The following is a 26,906-nucleotide window of genomic DNA, read 5'->3' on the forward strand; positions in this document are numbered from 1 at the left end:
TGAGGAAGTGCATAGAAAGAGAAGGATGCGTGTGCTTGCAAGGTAAGTGGGTGTGATGAGTGATGTGATGGAGTAGGCTTGACAAGGCAAAGTGAAGGGGTGGGGTGGGTGATGTGCACAGCAGGATGTAGGTGAATGTGTAACTGTACTCACTTTTTCTGACCTGGTTGGGCCATTATAGCGTTTCCTGCACTGAATCCAGGAGTGTGACACAATGCTCCTGCTGATAACCTCCTGGGCCACCTCCAGCCACACCTTCTTTGTGGCAGCAGCAGGTTTATTCCTCCCATTGCTGGGGAAGAGTACCTCTCTCCGGTTCCTCACAACCCAAGTATTGCTTCAAGGGAGGCGTCATATCGAGGCCACTCCCATATCGAGGACAATGTCTTTCCCACAGTAGACACTTACCTTTATGTGCCATATCCCTTTACATTTTGGCTGAAATATTTTAAGGGTTACTCACATTAGAAATTACCTTCTTTCGCAAGCTCCGAGCACCAGGCACAATATGGGCTGGGATCGCACTATAAATAAATAATTTGGACAGACCTTGAGAAATCCTTTAGGTCCAGCCCGTTACAATATTTGTGAGCTTTACACCTGCTGTTCAGGGAACTCATCATTTTAGCACCCATATAAAAAAAAATCTGACTTATTTTTGTTGGTGGTTTTCTGAGGAATGGAACACTTATTCACTGAGGCAGGTATTCTGCCTCAATAATGTCAATATTATTATTTCAAGGTTTTGAATTGACTCTTGCATTTGTGATGTGCTCATAGTGGTCTTTAGAATCTAGACTAATTAGACGTAGAGAAGATGTTTTCACTCATGGGGGAGTCCAAAACTAGGGATTATAACAACAACAGCAACTTGTATTTATATAGTGCCTTTAACATAGTGAAATGTCCCAAGGCGCTTCACAAGTTTGACACTGAGCCGGATAAGGAGAAATTAGGGCAGGTGACCAAAAGCTAGATCAAAGAGGTAGGTTTTAAGGAGTGTCTTGAAGGAGGAAAGAGAGGCGGAGAGGTTTAGGCAGGGGATTCCAGAGACTAGGGCCCAGGAAACAGAAGGCACGTCCACCAATGGTTAAATGATTATAATCAGAGATGCTCAAGATGGCAGAATTAGAGGAGAGCAGACATCTCGGGAGGTTGTGGGGCTGGAGGAGATTAGAGATAGGGAGGGACGAGACCCTGGATGGATTTGAAAATAAGAAGGATCATTTTGAAATTGAGGTATTGTTTATCCGGGTGCCAATGTATGTCAGCAAGCACAGGGCTGATGGGTGAGCGTGACTTGGTGCAAGTTCGCACATGGGCAGCCAAGTTTTGGATCAATCTAGTTAATGTAGGGTAGAATGTGGGAGGCCAGTCAGGAGTGCATTGGAATAGTCAAGTCTAGAGGTAACAAATATAAGATAGTCACTAATAAATCCAATAGGGAATTCAGGAGAAACTTCTTTACCCAGAGAGTGGAACTTGCTACCACATTGAGCAGTTGAGGCGAATAGCATAGTTCATTTAAAGGGAAGCTAGATAAGTATGTGAGGGAGAAAGAAATAGAAGGATATACTCATAGGATTAGATGAAGTAGAATGGGAAGAGGCTCGTGTGGAGCATAAACAACAGCATAAACCAGTTGGGTTGAATGGCCTATTTCTGTGCTGTAAGTTCTATGCAAGTCTATGTAATTATTGAAATAGCTTTCTGAATGCATTTGACTAAACAGACACGGAGGGGATAATTTTCTACCTTCACCGCCTGCATGATAATCTAGCGGAGCAATTTTCCCGCCCATTGTTGACCTCGATTGATTTTCTTCCCATTGAAATCAATGCAATGAAAATTGGGCAGGTTCCACAATGGGCGGGTGACCTGTTCTGTCAGATTACCGCCCAGGTGGTGAAGGGAAAAATGACCATCAGTCAGTCTGGCACAAAAATGTCTGTCAGTTTCTTATGGTGAATAGAAAACTCTAAAGATATTCCATTTGAAACCAATGCAGAGAAAATATGTGTCTATGCGGTGTACAATAAATAATTGTATTTTTCAGTCACTTTAGCCAGGCGCATTGTACTATTTAATTCAAATAAATGTTTCATAATTAGTCAATAAATCTAGAAATTTCCAGCTAGTGGCTCTGTTGCAATCAGAAAATGTATCTTCACACAGTTATGTATAGAAAGTTAGAGCTAATCTTCTAAAATAAAATGAATGTACAGAGGGTACAATGGCAACAATATAGAATAAGCATAGATATTGCATTTCAATGGACTGATCTCAGTCTTAAAATCCATTCCACCTATATTATTTGATTTTATAAATTATTTCTAAAACATTGCTTTGATTGAATACCATGTTTAAATTAATCAACAAAGAAAAATATAAAAGAGGATTATGTGTTGATAATATTCCCATTATATCAATACAAAATATTAGCTATAGCTATTTTGGTATTTTATTTTTATAATGATGATTAATAAACTACAATGATATTCAAATATATGTAATGAATGTAATTTGTGTCTTTAAGTCTTTTGCCTATTTACATTGAGAAACTTCCATATAATTGAAATCTTATTAAAGTAAAACTACTATATAAAAAGATAGTGCAGTTTACAGTATTAAAATAGTTATATGAGGTTCTGTGTTAGTTTGACAGTCATTAGAAGAATTTATGATTTACATTTTTGGGTTGAATACACACACCTTTTTTCTGTAGCTATGACTGTGCAAAATGAAGCAGAAAGACAAAAAAAATGGGGGACTGTTTGAAAAGGAAGTGTTTATTGATCAATAAATCACAGTCACTCTCAGTGACCCCCAGAGAGGTATCATTCTCGGGGCCATAAAAAGGCTTCTTCCACTTTGCAGCTCCTCCTCCTGGTTTACCATCTCAATCAAAGCCACAAGGCTGCCAGTAGTCAAGAATTCAAGCCATTAGTTATTAGACCAATAATAGTAAAGCCTTCTCTTGGTTTGCTTATGAAGCTGTTTGTATCACTGAGTCCACATGATGCATCCAAAATTGGGATGGCCATCTTCAAGTCACTCAATGCTTTTGTTTTACTTGGACAGAGGTTGTATCAAAAAATAAAAAGTATTCATCTTTGAAATGGTAATGTCTAGTCCATATGTATATATTAAATTTAGCTTTCTTTTATTCATCTAACCTTTCTATAGAATGACATATTAAAACATATGTACATTATACAAGTCATATTAAAAACACTAGACCTCATTTTTTGGCACAGATTAGTACAGTGTGTTGATTTTTTTCTTGTGAGGTATTTCCTTAGGGAACTGCATTAAAGGCAACAATGTTGCTTTGAGCTTGAATTCATCCTGGCTATATTTGCTTAACAGTACAAAAAAGAACCCTCCTTATATTTCAATAGAAAATGTTCAGAAAATAGTTTGTGGTAATAAAATTTTCTCAGTAAAAGCAATAGTTGAATGAAAATTGATTATGAACCATTAAACAAAATTGGTCCACAATAATACTTGTTGCACCTTTACACCTCTAGTGTAGCTATCCGTGACAAGATATGTACTTTGTGCTTTTTATCTCACTCGTACATTAAGATTTTACAACTGGTTTTAATTACTTCTAGATTGGTATTGGTTAGCTCTTACATTGTCAATGCCACACTGAGGATTAATATCTGAAACCTAATGCTGCAGAAGGAAGACATGGATATTGGTCGAAAGTTGCACATGAGCAAAAATAACTCTGTCCATTGAATACGATATCACTCTTGTGGTGAACTAAAAATTGTATTTTTCACACAATACTAATCTTATTTTTGTGTTTTTTTATTTGTAACAGCCTTACATATGACAACCATCATGCCAAGCTAGCTCCATTGCTAACTTTTGAGTCGATCAGGATGTGGTGTTGGAAGTGGTACATTGTGACTATGTCATGTATTTAGTACTTGTATCCAGCATCGATATGGAACTATGATCAATTATTAATGGGTGGCCGAGTAGCATCTAAAATTCTGCTTGGCTAGCCAGTAGTCATTAATTCATGGCACAAATCAACACATTAAAAAAGAAAATGCACAATGAAAAGATTTAGCATTATACAAGATAGTTCATAATTCATTTCAATAGAAAAATGCAGAAATGTTTGCAGAAAATAAATCTATAAAAGGTTTAGATTCAGTCATTTTCATATTGGCTATAATGTAGTAAGGATAGGACAGTCAACAGTTGAAAAAAACTGAAAAGTTTTCTGGCTTTCAAAATACAGTGGTTATTTCCTAGTCTTCCTTGATTCTGGGGGACTGCCTATGGTGATGATGATATGCCATGTATAGAAAATACTGTGTTTGTATCTTCCACGCTGAATGTTCAAATTGAGTAATGTAAAATGGTACTGTCACAAACATTTCTTAGTTCATTTGAAGTGAACTTAAAAAAATAAACAATAGTGCAGAAATACCATGCCAACCACCAAAGGGCTAAAACACAGTGCCATTGCCTTGTGATTTAAAATGCCCCTGGCCTTTATTCCAGTGTGGAGTGCTCTCAGTAATACAATATTGCTCAACAGTCATGCAGAAAAAAAGATGTCTTCTGAATATCAATCCCGAGGCCAGTGCAGTGGTGGTTCAAGGATGCTGGTGCACTAGGTGTACCTTTAGGCCTTTGGGTGCATCTTGATTTAAAGTATTTTGAGTATAAATAACCACAGTTTCTTTTTTTTTTTGGTCTGTAGAATTTTCTGTGATTAAATTCTTGCTGATGAGTTAAATACCAGTCCCAAAGTGTGGCCAGCAGTAAATGGAAATGCAAATATGCAATATTTAGTAGTATTGGGTGTTTTGTATCTGTAGATGTATAAGCATTTTGATGTGAATTTCTATATGGCCCATTGTAGTAATGTAATCAATGAAAATGTATGTGAAGGAAATGGTGAACAATGTTCATGGATAAACAACATTTGTTCTGTACAGAGTATGTACATCTCAGTGACTCTTAAACATTTATAATGTTACTTAATTGGCTCGGCAACTCTTTCTGAAGGTGCAGTACACACACACCGATGGCATTTGAATGAAATGACAGAACCATGAAGCTTCTCTCACATCGAGGGCTGGAATTTGGTCAGCATTTCCGCCAGTTTTTCGGCGGTATTCCTATTTTTTTGGTGGAAAACCACCCGGCGCGAGTTTGATCAAAGTGTTCCGCCGGCGGTTTCGAAATACCCGCTGGGGAGCAGATTGCCGGCGTGCAACACTGAAAAAACCGCTTGCGCCAGAGTTTGGTGATTGTGGTGTTCCATAGTTGCTGAAAAAAATACTGCGCAGGAGAAGCCAGCCGGAGCAGCCCTTCGATCGGCAGTAGGTATGAAACCCTGCAAAAAAAGGTAAGTGGAAGTTTTTTTTATATTTCTTTTGCAGTGATTCACTGGAAAAGGGTCTTGTGAATGTTTTACAATTTTTGATTTTTTTCAAAAATATTTTTTGTGTTTTCCCCCCTCCCTAGGCCCAACTCGCAGCCTTGGACTAAATTTTGACTAAATATTGCTAAATTTGACCAGGATCATATTTTCCGCTGATTAATTTTCTGCCGATCTTAATTAAATAATCTTAGCAGTTTTTTGGGTGCTTTTTTAAAACTAAATTCCAGCACCAAGTGTATTATGCATTCTTCGAGTTACAGCTGAAACCAGTGTGCTCCCCAGTGTGTGTGTCATTTTTCCAGCCACAAAAGTATCAACCTCAGGACTGGGAGTAGACTCATACCAGAAACATGATTGACCAAACTTCATTCACTTTAGGTTGACTCCAGCTGTTGTAACGGAGCTCACACAACATGGAAGTGTAGTCAGAGCCTCTTGTCTGGAAAGTGCAAGAGGAACCTGTTGTACTACGAATTCGGTGTTGGCTTTACTTTGCAACTAGGGTGTACTGGTACCAAATTGCTAGCTTAACAACAATGTTAAACACTTTTTCATTAGTTTTACATTAATTTTAGTGCTCAAAAGTAATAGATGTGTTTAGAAGAATTAATCATGCAGGATAATGTAATCAAAAGAAGCATTTCAGCATTAACGCAAACACAGGCTGAATTATTATTCTGCCACAGAATTTATGGCCAAATGTTCGTTCCAACTTATTTTGTGCCTCTGATATAGTGGCTCTGCTGGCAGACAAGTTAGCAGCTGTCCTGCAGCAATATATTTTCAATTAATGTTGCTTTGATGCAGTTTTACATTTTGGATATCTGATCAATAAAATAGGAAAATTGTTTGTTTTGTTTTTGAAAGGTCTGTAATACAGCGCAGAGTTCCCTAATTGGTCAAGGAGAAGATACTGAACATACCTTTGTTTATATTTTACATTGAATCTGGGACTCTTTAATTCAAAATGCAAAGTCTTGCTTTTCATGTTACCATGTAGACATGACCACTGGAAAAAAAGGGAAAAGGATCCATGTTCCTCAAGTCATGCTAAAAAGGTGCAATAAAACAAGGTGCATTCTCAGTCACAATTGTGGGTTGCTGACCCCACTAATTAATATTTTTCTTGCTTTTGTATTAAATAACAATTAAAAGTTCTTAGAAATGTAATATATTCTGGGCATAAGAATCTATGCAAGTCTTCCATTATTTGGCTTTCTCTGCTGAAATGAGTCGTATCTCTAATCATAAATAAATAATCTTTTATTTTTTCTGGTCGCTTTTTCTCTCTCCCATGCCAAGATCAATATCTTTTAACATCTTACTTATTTTATTACTGCTTTTGGTTTTCTGGGACTGATTGAAAGTTGCTCAGAGGAAATCTTTGGTTTTGCTTAAGTGTCCATGACATTTAATCATGACTTTCCTTGCAGTTTAATTCCAGCCAGTCAATCAGTTAATCCACTTCAATTGATTCTGTGCTCTCTGTTATTGGCTTGCACTCGTTGGGCATCCGCTGGTGTCGACTCAGCTGTGTGGCTTGTGTGAAGCTCCGATCACACTTCTCGCACCTGTGGAGGCAATGAGAAAATTGAGACAGGGAGCTACATGTAAAGGGTGACGGGTATTTTCTCATCCCAACTAATCTGAACAGACACTTAAAAGTGGCTGCAGATTTTACAAGGCTCCCGGGGTCTAATTGGTGGCTACTCCCCAGCCTTGATGCAAGTGACGGGACAAGGTCTGCCTGATTCAGAACAGAGGAATCTGTCAATAGGCAGGGAGGTAGGTGATTTCTCAAGAGATGCCTGTCCTGTTATGGCCCTGATCACTGTCAGTTCAAATAGATAAAGAACAAAAAGAGATTTTCAGGAGCATGCCATCAAAGGAGTAGGCCTGTCGAATGTTGAAGAGCCCTCGGAGAAATTGATGACAGACTAAATCTCACCTTTCACTAATTCAAAATCACATGGAAGGGTCTGTAAATGGCACATCAGGCACAGGAATACATTCTTAATGCGTAAATATAGAACGATGCTTCAGATATCTTCGTAGTCTTGAAATCAGAAGCACAGTAACATGCAGCAGTATTTGAGAATTCTTCATCGCTATAAAATGCATTTAATGTCAGATTTTTAGAGCATTCCATCGTTGACTGAAAACTGCCAATAAAATTCCTTTTTTTAAATTTAAAGATTGTATTTTCCGAAGAGCTCCGATGCGGCACTGTTTGAATGGCAGCTGTTGTTTGTATACAAATATTTAATAAATGTCCAATTCTTATGTTCTATCAAATTGTAAAAGCAAATAAAAGGGTAAGTGACTGGTGGAATTGGCCAGGGTTTAATGATGTTTTTAAAAGGCGCACCTAATCGCCTTGGAAAACAGGTTAAAACGTTTGTCCTTAAAATAAGAAAACAGTATATTATTTAATCTTATGTTGTGTGAGTGCATATTGCTAGATGCATTTTGTGTCAATTGAATTCAAATAAGTTACTTTGCACCTGTGCTAATTTCTTCTCCTACACAGGAATTTTAAACAAAATTTTATATAAAATCAAAATATTTTCTGGCAGTGTGGAACGGGAATTTGGAGTATACAGGTCCAGAATCTCACAGAGGAGCTGAGCTAATAAACCAACCTCATACAATACCAAGGAAAAGGTATTTAAAGCACCAGTTTTCCACAATCTTGTTTTTTTTTAAATGGTTACAAGAAAGATTTGCATTTATATAGTGCCTTTCACGACCACTGGCTGTCTCAAAGCGCTTTACAACCAATGAAGCACTTTTGGAGTGTAGTCATTGTTGTAATTTACGAAATGCGGCAGCCAAATTGCACACAGCAATCTCCCACAAACAGCAATGTGATAATGACCAGATAGTCTGCTTTTGTTATGTTGATTGAGGGATAAATATTGGCCAGGACACTGGGGCTAACACCCCTGCTCTTCTTCGAAATAGTGCACGGAACCTTTTACAACCACCTGAGAGAATAGACGGGGCCTCGGTTTAACGTCTCATCTGAAAGACGGCACCTCCGACAGTGCAGCACTCCCTCAGCACTGTCAGCCTAGATTTATGTGCTCAAGTTCCTGGAGTGGGACTTGAACCCACAACCTTTTGACTCAGGCCAGAGTGCTACCCACTGAGCCACAGCTGACACAAAACCAAACAAGTCTTTTAAATATCTCTCAACCCAATCATCCTGCCTTGTCAATATATCCACCAATCCCTTCTCTATTCAGAAATATATCTTATTGCCTTTTAATCAATATATACCATCAGCTTCAGTAGCTTCACTGGTAACTTATTCCACAGTTTTATTAATTTTAATGTAAAAATGGTTCTGATTGAATTCCCTTCTTATTCCTAATGTTGTGGAGACCAGAACTAGGGGTGATAAATATAGTCACAAATAAATTTAATAGGGAATTTAGAAGGAACTTCTTTACCCAGAGAGTGGTTAGAGCGTGGAACTCGCTGCCACAAGGAATAGTTGAGGCAACTGGCATAGATGCATTTAAGGGGAAGCTTGACAAACACATGAGAGAGAAAGGAATAGAAGGATATGTTGATGGGGTTAGATGAAGAAGGGTGGGAGGAGGCTCATGTGGAGCATAAGCATCGGCACGGATTTGTTAGGTCGAATGGCCTGTTTCTGTGCTGTACACACTATGTAATACTATGTAATATGTAATTTGTTACATTTTAAACTTGTAAGATAAATATTGCCTCAGTTGGAAGTAAATAGCAGTGCTGGTGCTGCACAAGTTTTAATAACGACATGTGATTGTGCTTTTACTGTTAGTTTTATCAAGAGACAGAAAAATAACTTAAAAATTGAACGTCCTGCTTCCCCTCCCCTCTGAAATAAACAGAATGTTGTGCAGACATATTATTCATAATAGCAAATTCAAAGTCGAGTTTCCTGATTTATGAACCCTTCGTCATAGTGATCGATTTATTTGGATCATCTTTGTCTTTAGAATCTTCAAAACCTCAATCGAGTACAAAAAAATCTAAAAGAAGTCTACCTTAAAAAAATGAGATTTTAATGGGCTGATTTTCCTGATCCTTGCGACTGTTTGCAACATGAATCTCTTGATTGAATGTCAGCTTGGCATCCAAATGTCGGACACCAAGAAAATATGCCCTGCTCCCAAAAGCTGGCCAACGAGCATTTGCTGGGGTCCTGGGGGAAGGCTGAAGATGGTCAAGTAGGTTCTTCAGATGAAATCGGGACCTTTTGGTTGTCAATGGAGAGGCCTGCATTTGTACCTTACTTTACTGCCCCTTCAACTGGCACTAGGCCCTGCTAGGAATCATCCTGGGCCAATGAAATGGTGTAGAATAGAAAATCCTGATGCATCTAGACAGATGAAGCGCACTTTGGATGCACTGCCCCACTACAGTGCAGAGGTAGGAGGATGGGGGGGGGGGACATGTATACCCTATATTCTCCGTGATTTTGAAGCTAATTCCATTTGTGCATATTTAAGCGTATGCATAAATTGTACACCAGGGCTTACAAAAGCAGTGCCATTTTTGGAGTGAAATTTATGATTAAAAAAAGGATATGGGTTGATTGCAGATTTGTCCTCTGCTGAAGGTTGACAGCCAAATTGTTAACCTATCTTTTCTAATTCTGAGGAAGCCTGCTGTATATTTCTGGCATTTTCTGATTTTATGATAGATTACAGATCCAGTTAGAGTTATGTGTTCCTTCTTCAGCAAGCTACATAAAAAGTGCATTTTTTTTTACCAATAACTGACTTCCACTCCAAAGGCTGTACTACACAGCGAAAATACTGAACAGCTGCTCACACATAAAAACCGTTGCTTCCAAAAAAATAATGCCATCAAGGTGATGTAATAGATAAGTCACAGAATAACATCACATAGAAGGAGTGACAGAGCCTCTCTGTGGAATCTTTAGGGAAAGAATCCAGCAAACGCTTTATGGAATTTACTCGAAATAGACCAAAGCATCAGTCACAAGAACACAAGAAATAGGAGCACGAGTAGGCCATTTGATCGCTCGAGCCTGCTCCACCATTTAATAAGATCATGGCTGATCTGATCATGGACTCAGTCCCACTTCCCTGCCCTCTCCCCATAACTCTTTATTCCCTTATTACTCAAAAATCTGACTATCTCCACCTTAAATATATTCAGACTCCACAGCTTTCTGGGGCAGATAATTCCACAGATTTACAACCCTCTGAAAGAAGAAATTCCGCCTCATCTCAGTTTTAAATGAGCGGCCCCTTATTCTGAGACTATGGCCCCAAATTTTCTCAGCCTGTAGAGCGACGTATTTTGATGTGGTGCGCCGACTTCCTGGGGGGAAAAAAGCGCCAAAACTCTTCCTTTGAATTTGGCTGCTCCCTCGTCGTCTGGATCCATCGGCGTCGCGCAGCAGAGCCTGGGGGCGGGGGGGGGGGGGTGGGGGGGGGCGGATCTTCGGCTACGCTTGCTCAGCGTGGCCAGCAGGGGGTGCGGGGCTTGAGCCCAGCGTGTTGTGTAGTGCCGGCAGGGGCACACATGACTGTTTGAGCATATGCGCAATGGGCGGTTCAGTTTACGCGCATGCGCAGTGTAACAGGAAACTTGGCAATTGGCCAATTAAAGGGAGAGCGTCCTCAGAATAATTGGTTATGGAGCATATATAAAGGCGAGGTCTGAATATTGATTTTTGTGTGGCTGAGGGATTGGAAAGGAGTGCTGGATAGGTGTAAGAAAGGTGTAAGTGTGATCTTTGAACATTACCTGCGTTTGAGTCCAATAGACAAATAGCGCAAGAGCGTGCAAGACGAACCAAGAATTTCCTCCATGAGGAAGTGGAGAAATTAGTGACTGTAATTGAGGAGAAATGGCTGGAGCTGGATATTAGCAAGAGTGGTCCGTCAAAGGTCTCACCCAAGGAAATGAGAAAAAGATGGAACCTCGTTGCAGAAGAATTCTCCGCTGGGGTCAACACCGCAAGATCTGGAAGCCAGTGCAAGAAGAAATGGCAGGACATTAGTCCAGTAGTGAGTGTAAGTAATATCTTCATCTTTAAATTGAATTGCAGCGGAAACTGTGAGCATCTGTATGTGTCCCACCCATCAGAAGCGCACCGTGTCTGACAATTAATATTTTCATCTTTGTAGAAGAAATTGGCTCACAACAAGAGGGAGAGAACTAGAACAGGGGGAGGTCCACCAAATCTGCACCAACTGTCACCCCTGGAACAGAGGATTGCTGCCTTGCTGACTCGCACCGACAGAAAAAGAATCAGCTCTACACAAGCTGGTCCCACACGTGAGGGTGAATCATTAAAATGGGCCTTCAAATCAACCTGCTGACTGGCCTGCTACGTGTGAGAATACTCTTGCCACCCATCCTGCCCCCTCCTTGCTGCTGACCATTTGACTGTTGTGTTGTCTTTTGCAGAAGAAGAAGACACTCCTCAAGATCCTGAGGATCCAGATGCGTGCGCTCCAGACCAAGGCAAGTGGGGGGAGGAGGGGTCCATGGAAATGTGTGCTCAGGAGAATGCTGACCGCGATATGGATCAGGACACATCACGGGGCATCACACTGCCAGAACCCTCCATTAGCTCCTCGGCAACCTTCCATGGGTTCACACCTTCCAAGGTCGCGGGTTTGAGTGGTGGTCGGGAAATGCATCTTGGAACACACTCCCCCACCATCCCAGCCTTCGCCTCGCACTAGAGGAGTGCCACTAGACAGACTCACGGCGAGGGGAAGGAGAAGCCGACCAGTCTCTCCTGAGAGGCAGCCCTCAGCAGAGGTCAATCAGGTTGTTTCATTGGGTGAGGAGACCAATGCCCTCACAAGGTCACTCGTGGCAGCCGTCAGTGGAGTGCGTGATGAGGTCGCGAAAATGTCGGGTGAAATCTCTGCACTAAGACGGGAAGCAGGGCGGGCATTTCAGAGGGTGTGCAGATGATGGCAGATGCCATAAGGGAACTGGCTTCTGCAATAAGGGCACAAAGGCCGGAGACTCAAATGCCACTCCCACTTCACTCCACACACCAGCCACCGGTCAGACCCAAGCCGGGCCCCCAACCCCCTCCCACCACCATCACCGACCCTATAAGGAAGTGCACTTTCCCCGAGATGTGGGTGAGAGATGGGTGCAAACTTTCTTTCCTGTTGTGGCTGTTGTTGTTGAAGTGCACTGTAAAATTTACAATAAAAGATATTTTGCATCAAAACTGAATCATCCTCCATTAGGACCACGCAACATTTAGGGTCAACTGTAAAAAGTAAAAATCCCTCACCCCTACAGTCATGTGTGCCTGCCGCCCCTAGCCCTGACGGGAGGGCTAGCTGGTGCGTTCTACAGTTGGCAAGCTAGGACTGCTCTATTTTCTGTAGTTGATTTATCTTTCATTTATTTATGATGTTGTGCAGCTGTTGTGCTGAAGATGTTGTAATGTTGTGCTGATGTTATGAAAGTCTTTAGTGCTTTGGAATCCTATCTCTGGCTACCTGCGCTGATTTCTTAAATGTAGGTAAGGTTTTTCTGTGCCTAAGTTAGTTTGGAGTAACTTTCAGCTGGCCAAATTTGCTTCTATAGCCAGAAGAGGCATAATTTGCTTGTCACGCCCCCCTTTTGGAGAGAACAAACTAAACTAGAAAAAAACCTAACTAACTGACTTACATTGGAGCAAGTTAAATGGGGAAATTTGCGATTTTTAAGTTACTCCAAAAAAGCTACTTACTCCAAAAAAACTGGGCAACTTTTGGGGAAATTTGGGCCCTCTGTCCCCTAGTTTTAGTTTCCCCTATGAATGGAAGCATCCTCTCTGCATCCAACTTGTCGAGCCCTCTCATTATCTTACATGTTTCAATAAGATCACCTCTCATTCTTCTGAACTCCAATGAGTATAGGCCCAACCTACTCAACCTATCTTCATAAGTCAACCCCCTCATCTCTGGAATCAACCTAGTGAACCTTCTCTGAACAGCCTCCAATGCAAGTACATCCTTCCTTAAATACGGAGACCAAAACTGCACACAGTACTCCAGATGTGGCCTCTCCAATACCCTGTACAGTTGTAGCAGGACTTCTCTGCTTTTATACTCCATCCCCCTTGCAATAAAGGCCAACAGTCCATTTGCCTTCCTGATTACTTGCTGCACCTGCATACAAACTTTTTGTGTTTCATGCATAAGGACCCCCAGGTCTCTCTGTACTGCAGCAGTTTGCAATTTTTCTCCTTTTAAATTATAATTTGCTTTTCTATTTTTTCTGCCAAAGTGGATAACCTCACATTTTCCTACATTATATCCCATCTGCCATATGTTTGGCCACTCACTTAGCCTGTCTATATCCCTTTGCAGATTTTTTGTGTCCTCCTCACAATTTGCTTTCCCACCCATCTTTGTATCATCAGCAAACTTGACTACATTATACTTGATCCTTCATCCAAGTCATTAATATAGATTGTAAATAGTTGAGGACCCAGCACCGGTCCCTGTGGCACCCCACTAGTTACTGTTTGCCAACCGGAAAATTACCCATTTATCCCGACTCTCCTGTTTTCTGTTAGTAAGCCAATCCACGCTAATATGTTGCCCCCAATCCTGTGAACTTTTATCTTGTGCAGTAACCTTTTATGTGGCACCTTATCGAATGCCTTCTGGAAATCCAAATACACCACATCCATTGGTTGCCCCTTATCCACCCTGCTTGTTATATCCTCAAAGAACTCCAGCAAATTTGTCAAACGTGATTTCCCTTTCATAAAACCATGCTCACTCTGCTTGATTGAATTATGCTTTTCAAATGTCCTTCATAATGGACTCCAGCAATTTCCCAACAACAGATGTTAGGCTAACCGGTGTATAGTTTCCTGCTTTCTGTCTGCATCCTTTTTTAAATAGGGGCGTTACATTTGCGGTTTTCCAATCTGCTGGAAACTCTCCAGAATCCAAGGAATTTTGGTAGATTACAACCACTGCATCCACTATCTCTGAAGCCACTTCTTTTAGGACCCTAGGAAGCAAGCCATCAAGTCCAGGGAACTTGTCCGCCTTTAGTCCCATCATTTTACTGAGTACTACTTCTTTGGTGAAGGTGATTGTATTAAGTTCCTCCTTACCTATAGCCCTTTGAGTATCCCCTATTGGGATGTTTTTAGTGTCTTCTATCGTGAAGACTGATACAAAATATTCCCCATTATTAATTCCCCAGTCTCATCCTCGAGGAGACCAACATTTGTTTTAGCCACTTTTTTCCTTTTTATGTACTTGTAGAAACTCTTACTATCTGTTTTTATATTTCATGCTAGTTTACTTTCATAATCTATCTTCCGTCTCTATAATTTTTTTAGTTGTTCTTTGCTGGCTTTTAAAAGTTTCCCAATCCTCTGGGCTCCCACTTGTCTTGGCTGCATTGTATGCCCTTGTTTTCAATTTGACACCATCTCTTATTTCCTTAGCCATGGATGGTTATCCCTTCTCTTACACCATTCCTTCTCATTGGGATATATTTTTGTTGAGATTTATGAAATATCTCCTTAAATGTTTGCCACTGCTCATCAACTGTCCCACACTTTAATTTATTTTCCCAGTCCACTTTAGCCAACTTTGCCTTCACACCTTTGTAATCAGAACTATGCAGTTCATGGAACTATATATACCTTCAAATAATGGAGTGGAACCTTGTTACTTGTCTGAGGGAACATCAAAGAGCTATAAATCACTCTTATCCAAATGGGTTTTAAGAGGCAGCACCAATTGATTGGGAAGACATAAATTTCAATGGGCTGGATTTTTGAGAGGTTTGTGACCGGGTTTTCGCCGTGTTTTGACCCTCCGCGGTGAAAACCCAGTTGCAAAGCCCGCCGAGATTCTTGGTTCCTTGTTTGAAGCGGTGATGGGAAGTACCGCTGGGGAGAGCTGCGTCAGACATGTAACGACACAGATTGCATTACCATCAGAGTTTCAGCAGTCTCCCGACCCGTACGCCGTGCCCGGTACAGCAACAGGTAAAACCTGTCGGTGCAACCCTGTCAGCAGCGGTAAGTTAGAAAAGCTGCAAAAAAGGTAAGTTAAAGTTTTTATTAATTTTTTTTTCAGCGATTTATTAGCTAAGGGTCTTGGTTTTCCCCCCATCTCAAGGCCTCTCTCACAGCACAAACGACCACGCCAAAAGTTGGCTATACTTGTGTTTCGCACAGCGAATATTTGTGCAAAGTCTCCCTTTGCGATGCACCCCTGGCACAGACGGTAATTTTCACGTATTGCTACCGTTTTCGCCCAAAAACCCCAAAACCCGAAAATCTGGCCCAGTGGAATAATGAGAACAGGAGGAAATTTGTTCAATCTTGTATAGGATGCACTAATAAGGTAATAAACTTGGCAGTAATATTTGGCTTACTTTCTGATATCTATAGATCTTAAAAAGAACATAGAAACATCGAAAATAGGTGTAGGAGTAGGCCATTCGGCCCTTCGAGCCTGCATCACCATTCAATAAGATCATGGCTGATCATTCACCTCAGTACCCCATTGCTGCTTTCTCTCCATACCCGTTGATCCCTTTAGCCGTAAGGACCACATCTAACTCCCTTTTGAATATATCTAACGAACTGGCATCAACAACAAATTCCACGGGTTCACAATTCTCTGAGTGAAGAAGTTTCTCCTCATCTCAGTCCTAAATGACTTACCCCATCCAGAGGAGCAATTGTAGACATCACATACTTCTTGTAGAATAGTAAAATTATAGAATTATGCAGCGCAGAGCAAGGCTATTTGGCCCATTGCACCTGTACTAACACTTTGAGTTATTAATTTAGTCCCATTGCTTTGCCATTACCCCATATACCCTTTTTTTTACTTCCAATTATTTTTGTATTTTCTTTTAAACATTATTATGGATTTGCTTCCAATAATGTTTCTATATTTAAAAATATTGCGTTCCTAACACAGATGAGGCTGCACAGAGGGAGGTTAAAGTAACAGTGACCTCAGTCTTTAATAAGACACTCCAGAGTGAGGAACAGGCCTTAGGGGCCGGCTTATATACACTGCTCCCAAGGGATGCTGGGATCCCTTGGGACTTCAGGGGATGAGCTCCCTGGTGGCGGAACATGGGAGTGCATTCTTTTCAGATACACAACATAAAACTCTGGGGCTGAAATTGCCGCCTGACCGGAAGGTAAGTGCACTTATCGATGTTGACATTTTTTCTCCACCCCAATCCTTGGGGCAGATCTTGGGCCGATATTCAGCTCTTTGTTGTGCATTTCCAGTCCGGTGTTGAGGGACGGAAGTGCACTTCGGTCGGGTCGGCCACCCCAACAAGAGGGGCTGCCAGTTGGCGGCCTGGACGAACCTATGGCCACCAATGTCGGGCCGACCTCGGAGTTGGCTCAACAATTAAAATAAAATGGAGGCGCCAGCAGTGCACCCTCCCCTTTAAGGGCGGATGCGCTGCCCAGCTGCACAAAGCCTTGCGCAGGGGGAAGCTGTCAGTGACACCTACTGGCAGTGGCGCGCTCCTGCGGGGCAATTTCCCACTGGGGTCGGTAAGAAGTTCAACGTCGGTTGGTGAGGGGTTGGTGCGTGCCCGACGGGACGGCAGCACAGGTGGTAAGGAAACCCGTTCCCGCCATTCTCGGCCTGGGGGCAATTTCGGATGGATCGGCCTATCCGCCTGCCCCCAGTCGGCTTGTTTTTTTAAAATTAATTCATGGGATGTGGGCAGGTCAAGCATTTATTGCCCATCCGCGATCATCCCTTGAGAAGGTGGTGGTGAGCCACCTTCTTAAACCATTGCAGCATGTGAGGGGTCTCCCACAATGCTGTTAGGGAGGCAGTTCCAGGATTTTGACCCACTGACAATGAAGGAACGACGATATATTTCCAAGTCAGGTTGATGTGTGACTTGCAGGGGAACTTGCAGGTGGTGGTGTTTCCACTCAACTGCTGCCCTTGGCCTTCTAGGTGATAGGGTTCATGGGTTTGGGAGGTGTTGTCGAAGAAGCCTTTGTGAGTTGCTGCAGTGCATCCTGTAGATGGTGCACACTGCAGCCGCGGTGCGCCGATGGTGAAGGGATTGAATGTTTAAGGTGGTGGATGGGGTGCCAATCAAGTGGGCTGCTTTGTTCTGGATGGTGTTGAGTTTCTTGAGTGTTCTTGGAATTGCACACATCCAGGCAATTGTAGAGTATTTCTTCACACTCTTGATTTGTGCCTTGTAGATGGTGGAAGGGCATTTGGGAGTCAGAAGGTGAGTCACGACACAGAATATGCAGCCTCTGACCTGCTTTCATAGCCACAATATTTATATGGCTGGTCCAGTTGAGTTTCTGATCAATGGTGAGCCACAGAATGTCGATGGTGGGTGATTCGATGATGGTAATGACATTGAATGTCAAGGAGAGGTGGTTAGACTTTCTCTTGTTGGAGATAGGCATTGCCTGGCAGTTGTGTGTCACGAATGTTACTTGTCACTTATCAGCCCAAGCCTGAATGTCGTCCAGGTCTTGCTGCAAGCAGGTAGACTGCTTTATTATCAAATGGAACTGAACACTGCAATAGTCAGCGAACATCCCTACTTGTGACCTTATGATGGAGGGAAGGTCATTGATGAAGCAGCTGAAGATGGTTGGGCCTAGAACCTTACCCTGAGGAACTCCTGCAGTGATGTCTTGCGGCTCAGTTGATTGGCCTCCAACAACCACTACCATCTTTCTTTGTGTTAGGTATGACTCCCGCCAGTGCAGAGCTTTCCCCCTGATTCCCATTGATTTTTTTTTTTACCAGGGCACCTTGATGCCACACTCGGTCAAATGCTGCCTTGATATCAAGGACAGTCGCTCTCACCTCACCTCTGGAATTTAGTTCTTTTGTCCATATTTTGAATAAGGCTGTAATGACCTCTGGAGCAGAGTGGTTCTGGTGGAACCCAAACTGAGTATTGGTGAGGAAGTGCTGCTTGTCGATGACACCTTCCATCACTTTGCTGATGATTGAGAGTAGACTGATGGGGCAGTAGTTGGCCAGATTAGATTTGTTCTTCTTTTTGTGGACAGGACATACCTGGGCAGTATTCCACATTGTCAGGTAACTGCCAGTATTGGAGCTGTACTGGAGCAGCTTCGTTAGAGGCATGGCCAGTTCTGGTGTACATGTCTTCAGCATGACAGCCGGGATATTGTTGGGACCCATAGCCTTTGCTGTATCCAGTGCACTCAGCCATTTCTTGTTATCACATGGAGTGAATTGAATTGGCTGAAGACTGGCTTCTGTGATGCTGGAGACCTCAAAAGGAGGTCAAGATGGATCATCCACTCGCCACTTCTGGCTGAAGATGATTGCAAATGCTTCAGCTTTGACTTTTGCACTGGTGTGCTGGGCTCCGTCATCATGGAGGATGGGGATATTCCTGGAGCCTCCTCCTCCCGTTAGTTGTTTAATGTCCACCACCATTCATGATTGGATGTGGCAGGACTGCAGAGCTTTGATCTGATCCGTTGGTTGAGGAATTGTTTAGCCCTGTCTAAAGCATGCTGCTTCTGTTTAGCTTGCATGTAGTCCTGTGTTTCAGCTTCCCCAGTTTGGTACCTCATTTTTAGGTATGCCTCGTGCTGTTCCTGGCATACTCTTCTTATTGAACCAGGGTTGGTCCCCTGGCTTGATGGTAATCGTAGAGTGAGGGATATGCCGGGCCATGAGGTTACACATTATGGTGGAATACAATTCTGCTGCTGCTGATGACCACAGCACCTCCTTCATGCCCAGTTTTGAGCTGCTAGATCTGTTCTAAATCTAGCCCATTTAGCAAGGTGATTATGCCACACAACATGATGGAGGGTGTCCTCAGTGTGAAGACGGGACTTCATCTCCACAATGACTATGTAGTGGTCGCTGCTACCAATGCTGTCATGGACAGATGCATCTGCGACAGCTAGATTGGTGATGACAAGGTCAAGTTGTTTTTTCCCTCGTGTTGGTTCTCTCACCACCTGCCGCAGGATGGAATCTAATCGAGGTGTTCGGGGTTTATATATAGAATAACTAATACCCGGAGTGAGTAACATGCTGTAGTCTAATCGAGGGGTACAGCCGTTAACTTGCTCTGATGAATTGAGTTTTTTTTGAAGTAGCTATGTTCTTCAGGACTAGCTTGATCAGTAGTAGTGCTACCGAACCACTGGTGCTACCCTCAGTGCTTCTTCGAAGTGGAGCTCAGCGGCGGTGCGCACTCTGATGATGCACTTAGGACAGATCGGCAGCCGCTGAGCGGTAGTGGCAGGAGCGGGTCACCGCTGGGATACTGCAGGAGGGCAATTTTCAAAATGGCAGCCATTCCATGAAGATTCAGTGGCCATTCTACTCCGCTGCATGGCCGCTGATTTCTAGCGGTAACAGGCCATAAGGGAAGGGCAATTTCAGCTCCTTAAACTTAAATAAAGCTAATTACATAGGTATGAGGGGTGTGTTAGCTATGATAGATTGGGAAATTAGATTAAAAGATATAAGCAGTGGCAAGCATTTAAAGAAATAATCCAAAATTCTCAACGAACATACATTCCATTGAGAAATAAAAACTCCATGGAAAAATTGATCCATCTGTGGTTAACTAAAGAAGTTAAGGATAGTATTAGATTAAAAGAAGAGACTAAAAGGGGCTGATTTTCATCAAGGCCTCCACCTGCCCAAGTGCTGCCCAAAGTGTCGCCGATGGCCGCCGAGGTACCGGACGGTACTTTGGGCGGGATATTTAAGGCCGAGGTCCCTCGAAGATTGGAGGGCGGCAAATGGACGATGTACACCACCAATCTGGGCGGCAGCGGGCGAGGGGTCTAATTTTCGGTGGCAAAAGCGCTTGCCGCCCAAGTGCCGCCGAGGATGGAGTAGGGCCCACGGAGGGTCGAAGAGCTGAAAAAAAAATCAATAGTAAAAAATGTTAAAAGTATCCGAAGACCTTCAGGGGACCCCATCCAGGTAAGTCGCTGTTGAAAAAAAATATTAAAATGTTCACTTACCTTTTTTTCAGGTTCTTCCTACTTACCGTCTTGGACAGACCAGCTTCCAGCCAGCGGTCTGCCCCCATTCTGCCGCCGACTCCCGCCCGCAGGAATCTGGCAGCTCGGCGAGCGGGAGCTCAGTTGCACCACTCGGCCGTCCGCTGATGTCAGCGGGTGGTCCCCGGTGGCTCTCTCCTCCTGCCCGCTCCAGGCCACCTCCAAAGTGGTTCTGGGCGGATCTTCAGGAGGAATGTTGGCGGCAGCGGGTGGTGAGTGATGAATTTTGTCCCCATAATGTTGTGAAGAATAGTAGAAAGCCTGAGGATTGGGAGAGCTTTAGAAGCCAGCAACGGATGACTAGAAAATTGATAAAAATGGAGAAAATACAATATGAGAGAAAATTGGCAAGAAATATAAGAACAGATTATAAGAGCTTCTAAAAGTATGTAAAAAGGAAGAGGGTAGCAAGAATGAGCATTGGTCCCTTAGAGACTGTGACAGGAAATATTATAATGGGAAATAAGGAAATGGCACAGAGACTTTTGTATCTATCTTCACAGTAGAAGACACAAAAAGCATACCAAATATACTGCGGAACCAATTTTTTGAGGATGTAACTAGCAGGGTAGGTAAAGAAGAACCAGTGGATGTAGTATATTTGGATTTCCAAAAGGCATTCGATAAGGTGCCACATAAAAGGTTGTTATGCAAGATAAGAGCCCATCGGGTTGGGGGTAATATATTAGCATGGATAGAGGATTGATTAACGGACAGAAAAGTGGGTCATTTTGCAGATTGGCAGGCTGTAACTAGTGGGGTGCTGCAAGGGTCAGTGCTTGGGCCTCAGCTATTTACAATTTATATTAATGACTTAGAAGAGGGGACTGAGTGTAATGTATCCAAGTTTGCTGATAATACAAAGCTAGGTGGGAAAGTAAACTATGAGGAGGACACAAAGCCTGCAAAGGGATACAGACAGATTAAATGAGTGGGCAATAAGGTGGCAGATGGAGTATAATGTAGGGAAATGTGAGGTTATTCAATTTGGTAGGAAGAATAGAAAAACAGAATATTTTTAAAATGTTGAGAAGCTATTAAATGATGGTGTTCAGAGAATCTGCCTCCTTTCATTTACTTTGCAGTCAACAAGATTTGTTATTGGTTGGATTTAGAGTAAGAGCTATAAAATTAGCAATAAGAGTATAAGTAGAGGCCAGTGGGGGCAGGCTGGAAATCAAACTGAAACAAGGGCTGTTAGTGATGGTAAAGGGGAAGGGGAAAGGTTCAAGTTGCTTACTGGACATTGAATATTACTGCCAGCTTAAAACCCCTGGCGGGAGAAATTGGTCTGCTTTGCGTTTCCCGTTAGCCCCTCCAGGGGATGGTAATAGGACACTAAGGGGTTACCGACTGGGCGCGGCAACATCACGATGCCCGCAAACTTCCCTAACTGGTTTGTGCTGACGTTAAAAATTACCATCTTGATCTCTTGCACCCCGTAGATCATGACATCATCAGGTGCGCAGCGCCCCGTTACCACCCTGGATGCAAAATTCGCTCTCGCTCCCTGCAGCAGCGCTGGGCATCAACAATGGCAGCTGCAGGAGGCATTGTCACCTTGGCTGGCCACTAGGGGAGTGCTAATTAAAGGCAGTGGTGGTCAGGTAGGGCAAAATGTAATTATATCCCAGTGTGGTATATTTTGCTTTATTTTGGACCCCGCGATTACTCAACCCTACACTCTCTCGGGGCTGCTATACGCATGTCACAGATGCTATCTCCCATGAGACACAACCTTTAGATCCAATCCACGCAGCATTGGCCCTTCCTTTAAGGGTCTGAAAGAGCCTGTAAAACCGGCGGCCCCTCTCACTCCCATTAGCGCTCTAACTGAAGTGGTAGCACTTGATTTAACTCTCCACTTCACTCTTGGAGCACTAAAGCAGAAGTTCCCGACATCATCAAATCTTTACCGCCCGATGATACTTTTGCGATCCCACAAAAGTTAGCGCCCCAAACGAGGCACTACTTAATTTCTAACCCCACTGTTGTTTTGTGAAGTCCTGGTCTGAATGGGTTAACGGCCCAATCATCTTCAGTACTATGGCACGATAGTGTAAAATCTTGTCAGATGATAAACACCATCCTTAATGCATCAAACCAATCTGTTCAATGAAAGGACCCCAAGAGCATTGTTCACAAAGATTTTTGTTTTATCATTAGTGCATGTGTGCAATGCTGTCCCCTCTCAGGTTACCAAAGTGCTGATGACACATTAGTGCAACGCTGAGCGTTTATTTGAAAACTGATTAGATACTGGAGCTGTTGTTAAAACCACTATCTTCCATCAGGGGATCTTCAAATTATCAAACTGCAATCTTTTTTGTATTGCAACACAATATCTAAAAGAAATGAATTAGTTCCGATCGCAAAACAAGTATAAGGGGAAGTCTCGACCTAAAATAGCATAGAAATTTGGATCATATTGTACCGATTTCCAACTTAGGGAGTCAACACCCCCGCCAAATAGCGTTGGATACATGCCATATTGGATCATGCACTGTAGCAATGTCCCTGGTGGTAGCTTAACACAGCCATTAGGCCCCTCAATTATGCTAATGCCTGTTTGAGGACCCAAGCTGGAAACTGGCTGCTGAGCTGCTGCGTTCAAGATTAGTAGGTCTACATGCAGCCTAATCCAGACAGCTTGGAGGCCACCACCAAAAAGGTAAGTTTAAAAAAAGATACTTACCTGAATGTGGAGCCAGGTGGAGCTTGCTAGCCTTCCAATTTTGGTCTCTCACTTTAGGTGTCACCGGACTCACCTTAGGTCCTCACCAGCATTCCAGGTGACCATTCTTGCCTCCCCCATCCCGTAACCAGTGAGCTGTTTCTGGAGCCATGATTGGTTCCCATAGCACACCGGTAATAAACAAATGTTTGCTCTGGTCCTGCCGTTAGCCTTTTTAGGCACGTCCACCCAGATTGCGCTATAAATTAGCACACAAATCAATTTTTAGGCTGATTTATTGATGCTTCTTATCTCATTCCTCTGACCCTGTAACATCAGGTTTAAGAGTGCAGGTCTCCCTCCATCAGCTGCTCATGCCTCCTTCCATCAGCTGCTCTCTGTGGTATAAATAAACATGGCTTTCATATCCTGATGATATCATAGATCCACAAAAATGTGGTCCCTTATTGCCATCAGGATAAGGAAGCCAGTTTTACCTCTGTGGATAATCCAGTGATAGTGCGGGTTATAGAAAATCAGGGACTTGACATTAAAGGTGGCACCAGAAAAGATTCAGTCCACTGTGATTTTTTACATTAAATACTGCTTTGGGTGGTCCAACTAAGTAAGATGATTATAAAAATACATTTTGGAAGAGGATGCCATTTTAAAATAATTAAAAAGTTGAATTTGGAAATTGGCATAAACTTTGGGGTCGAAATGCAGTATCGCCCCGTTTGGGGATTGTTGTATCCTTAAATGCTCTAGTAATGACTCCACGAGGCAATGTGTTGTACTTGAACTGTAGTGACCTTAGTCCTTTATTTGTTAACTCCAGAGTGAGGATCACACCTGGTGGCCTGCCTTTTATACTAGGTCAGGCACACCTGTACAGGTAATCTACAAGTCTCCCACTGCTGTGGCACACCTTGTGATAGTACCAACAGTAGCCATGTAGGATACATGACATCATTTCCCCCTGAGCTTTGAGTGCAAATCGCCTCTGCATTGACTGTGCTCTGGGCTTAGCTCTATGTGGGCTCTGTCTGGTTGACCCTTGGCAGGTCGTTTCAATCTAAGGTGAATGGTTGGTGCAGTACAGGGCTGGTGGTTGCTGTTTGTGTGTGTGTCCCTGACCACTCCATTCTCCACCCCCCCCCCCCACCCCCTGCTCCTCTACATATAGATTATGCTGGAGGCTCATTGCATTCACATACATTCAAGTTCAGGAAAACAGGTTTGCATTACATTTGTGGTTCTGTTGTGAGACAAGCACGTTAGACTGATGAGATACCTTATCGATGCAGAGACCGGTGCGTAAGGACAGACTAGTTCCAGAGCTGCCGGGTGGTGTTCCTGCAGTCTGGTGGCGGTGCAGTGCCCACTGCTGGCAGTGGGAACTCAGTTGGCTCAAGTTGCCTGCTCTAGGGGCTGTTGCCGTCGGGCTGGTTCACAGATGCCTGTGACCTTCCTGTCCTTTCTTTGCACCCTGGGTCGCTGCTATTCCCTGAGAAGCTGTCGTCTAACAGTGCAGAGGGGACTGCTGACTCGCTGGCCTGGGCATTGTTTAGTTTGGGATCCTGGCTGGTCCTGGTCCCTTTTGGGGGAACTGTGGCGGGTGACCCTTCATTTACGAGTATGGCCTTGGTGGCGATGGAGTCTGGGGACTGCGCGTTGGCACAGTCTGCTCCTTCAGGCTCGTGGCGGTTGGTGCCAGCGGGTGCCTGAGAAGTGGAACCAATCAGGGGCAGGGTATCGATACCGGTGCCATTGCCCTGCTGAGGTTGCTTGCTCTGCAGCTCGTGTACATTTGGCTGCTTGTGGCCACACTCCATGGTTCATGACTCAGGCCCCGGGACGCAGGCTACAGCACTGGGTAGCTCGCTGGACCTGTGTGCTCCCAATGGAACTGCGTGCAGTTGGAAACCTGCATCACACAACTTTTCCTTACTTTTCCTCGCCGGTTGCATGTGCACAATTCAGATCATCAATTACACATTTTACATGATCGCGCGATTTTTCCTCGCTGGTTGCATGTGTTCACAATTCAGATTATCACTTACACATTTTACATGATCAATTACACATTTTGTCTCTGACTTACAGTTGCTATTACATTGTTTAAGTGTGTGGAACTGTCCCTTTAATTGTAATGGGTTGCAGGCCTCCTTTAAGAGAGCCTTGCTTACTTTACCCCAATCCTCTTCTCCGTTTGGTGCCACGTGTTGCTCCATCAGCACTGCACCTTGTGGTCTGGCCTCACCTCGTGGTTTGGGCGCCATCTTTCCTCCATCCACGATGTCGACTGCAGTGATCCTCTTCTCCCCGGGTTCTACCTCCGAAGCTGGGAAGTCGCTTCTGGGTCCGAATTTCTTCCTCCGGAGTCCTGCCACTGGAGCCTGGTAGGTGCTTTCGGGTCATCTCAGCTGGATCATCTCCACGCAATCGTGCTGAGCGGTCTGTGCCTCGGGTGCTGTGCTGGTCTGCTTTCCGGTGCCAGGTCCACCCTCAGGTGAGGGCTTGCTTTGCCTCTGAGCGCAGAGGACGTCGATCGGTGGAGGGATGAAGTCTTTCCACTTCCAATGGATTTTCTCCTTCCACCTTCTGCCGAGCAGCGTTGGTCCATCACCTGCAACAATCCACAGAGGTAACTTGTGCACCGCGCCATCATGGAGTACCTTTACATTCACGCTACCAACGACTGGAATGATTTCAACAGTGTAGGTGCGCAGTTTTGCCTGAACCGGGACCAACTTGGGTCAGTCAGCTTGATTGTCTCAAAAGCTTCCTGATTCATCACTGACTGGCTCGCCCCCGTGTCCACTTCCATGAAGACTGGAACGCCATCTATCTTGACTTCCATCTTCAGCGGGGAACACTCGGTGGTACAGGTAAACATGCTATGTACCTCCCCGTGGGACTAGGCTGCCTCTCTGCCTATCGATTCATAATCCGCGCTGGATTCCTGGCCCTCTGCAGACTCTTCATCGACACAGTGAGTCATATTTCTCTTACACATTCGCTGGAGGTGGCCCTTTGTGCTGCAGCCTTTGCATACATAGGCTTTAAAGCGGCACTGGTGAGCCCTGTGATTCCCTCTGCAATGCCAGCATGGTGCTAACCGATTAGCCCCCCTCGGCGGACTCTGAGTTAAGGGACTCGGGGGCCTGTTCTCTCTTCCCTGAGAGGGTTCACGCTCGACAGTCCAACCTCTAAACGGCGCCACTCTGTGCACAGCAGCTGCCGGATTTGAGTCCTGAGGGTGAGTCATCTGCCTCGAGCCGCAGATTGAGCTCATGAATGCCTGGCTCACAGAGGTGGTCTTCTGCAGTACGACTGTGGTATCCGCCGACAGTAGCTTGTGAAGAAAGCCCTCATGGCCAATTCCAATGACAAAAATGTCCTACAGCACTTCGTTGAGGTGGTTGCCGAACTCGCACGGTGCCACCAGCCTCCTGAGGTCTGCGGGGTATTTCGCAATTTCCTGGCCTTCGGGCCGTCGGTGGTTTTAGAACTGGTGTCTGGCTGTAAGGATGCTCTGCTTGGGCTTGAGTTGCTCAGGGATCAGGGTTACAAGCTCCTTGTATGTCTTGGTGGTTGACTTCGCTGGTGCCAACAAGCCCCTGATGAGGCCATAAACGGTGGGCCCACAACTGGTTAGCAAGGTAGCTCTGTGCTTATCAGCCAGTGTGGCCGGGTCGTCTCCTGCCAGGTCGCTTGCTGTGAAGAAATGTTTGAGCCTCTCCATAAAGGTGTCCAAA

At 43.8% G+C, this 26,906-nt stretch overlaps 1 protein-coding gene across 2 annotated transcripts in view; it reads right to left on the bottom strand.

The window, feature by feature from the left end:
- Positions 1 to 6,664: 6,664 nt before the first annotated feature.
- prdm6 (PR domain containing 6) overlaps positions 6,665 to 26,906 on the bottom strand; it is a 312,582-nt gene continuing 292,340 nt past the window's right edge. Inside the window, exon 7 of one of the 2 annotated variants that reach the window (XM_070883225.1) lies at positions 6,665 to 6,987. In XM_070883225.1, coding sequence (XP_070739326.1) covers positions 6,873 to 6,987 — 115 coding nt within the window. In that variant the 3' untranslated portion in view covers positions 6,665 to 6,872. The remainder of the gene's footprint in view (positions 6,988 to 26,906) is intronic. The other variant, XR_011593629.1, reaches the window with a different exon arrangement.

Source organism: Pristiophorus japonicus, chromosome 1 (assembly GCF_044704955.1).
Source record: "Pristiophorus japonicus isolate sPriJap1 chromosome 1, sPriJap1.hap1, whole genome shotgun sequence".
Taxonomy (NCBI): Eukaryota; Metazoa; Chordata; class Chondrichthyes; family Pristiophoridae; genus Pristiophorus; species Pristiophorus japonicus.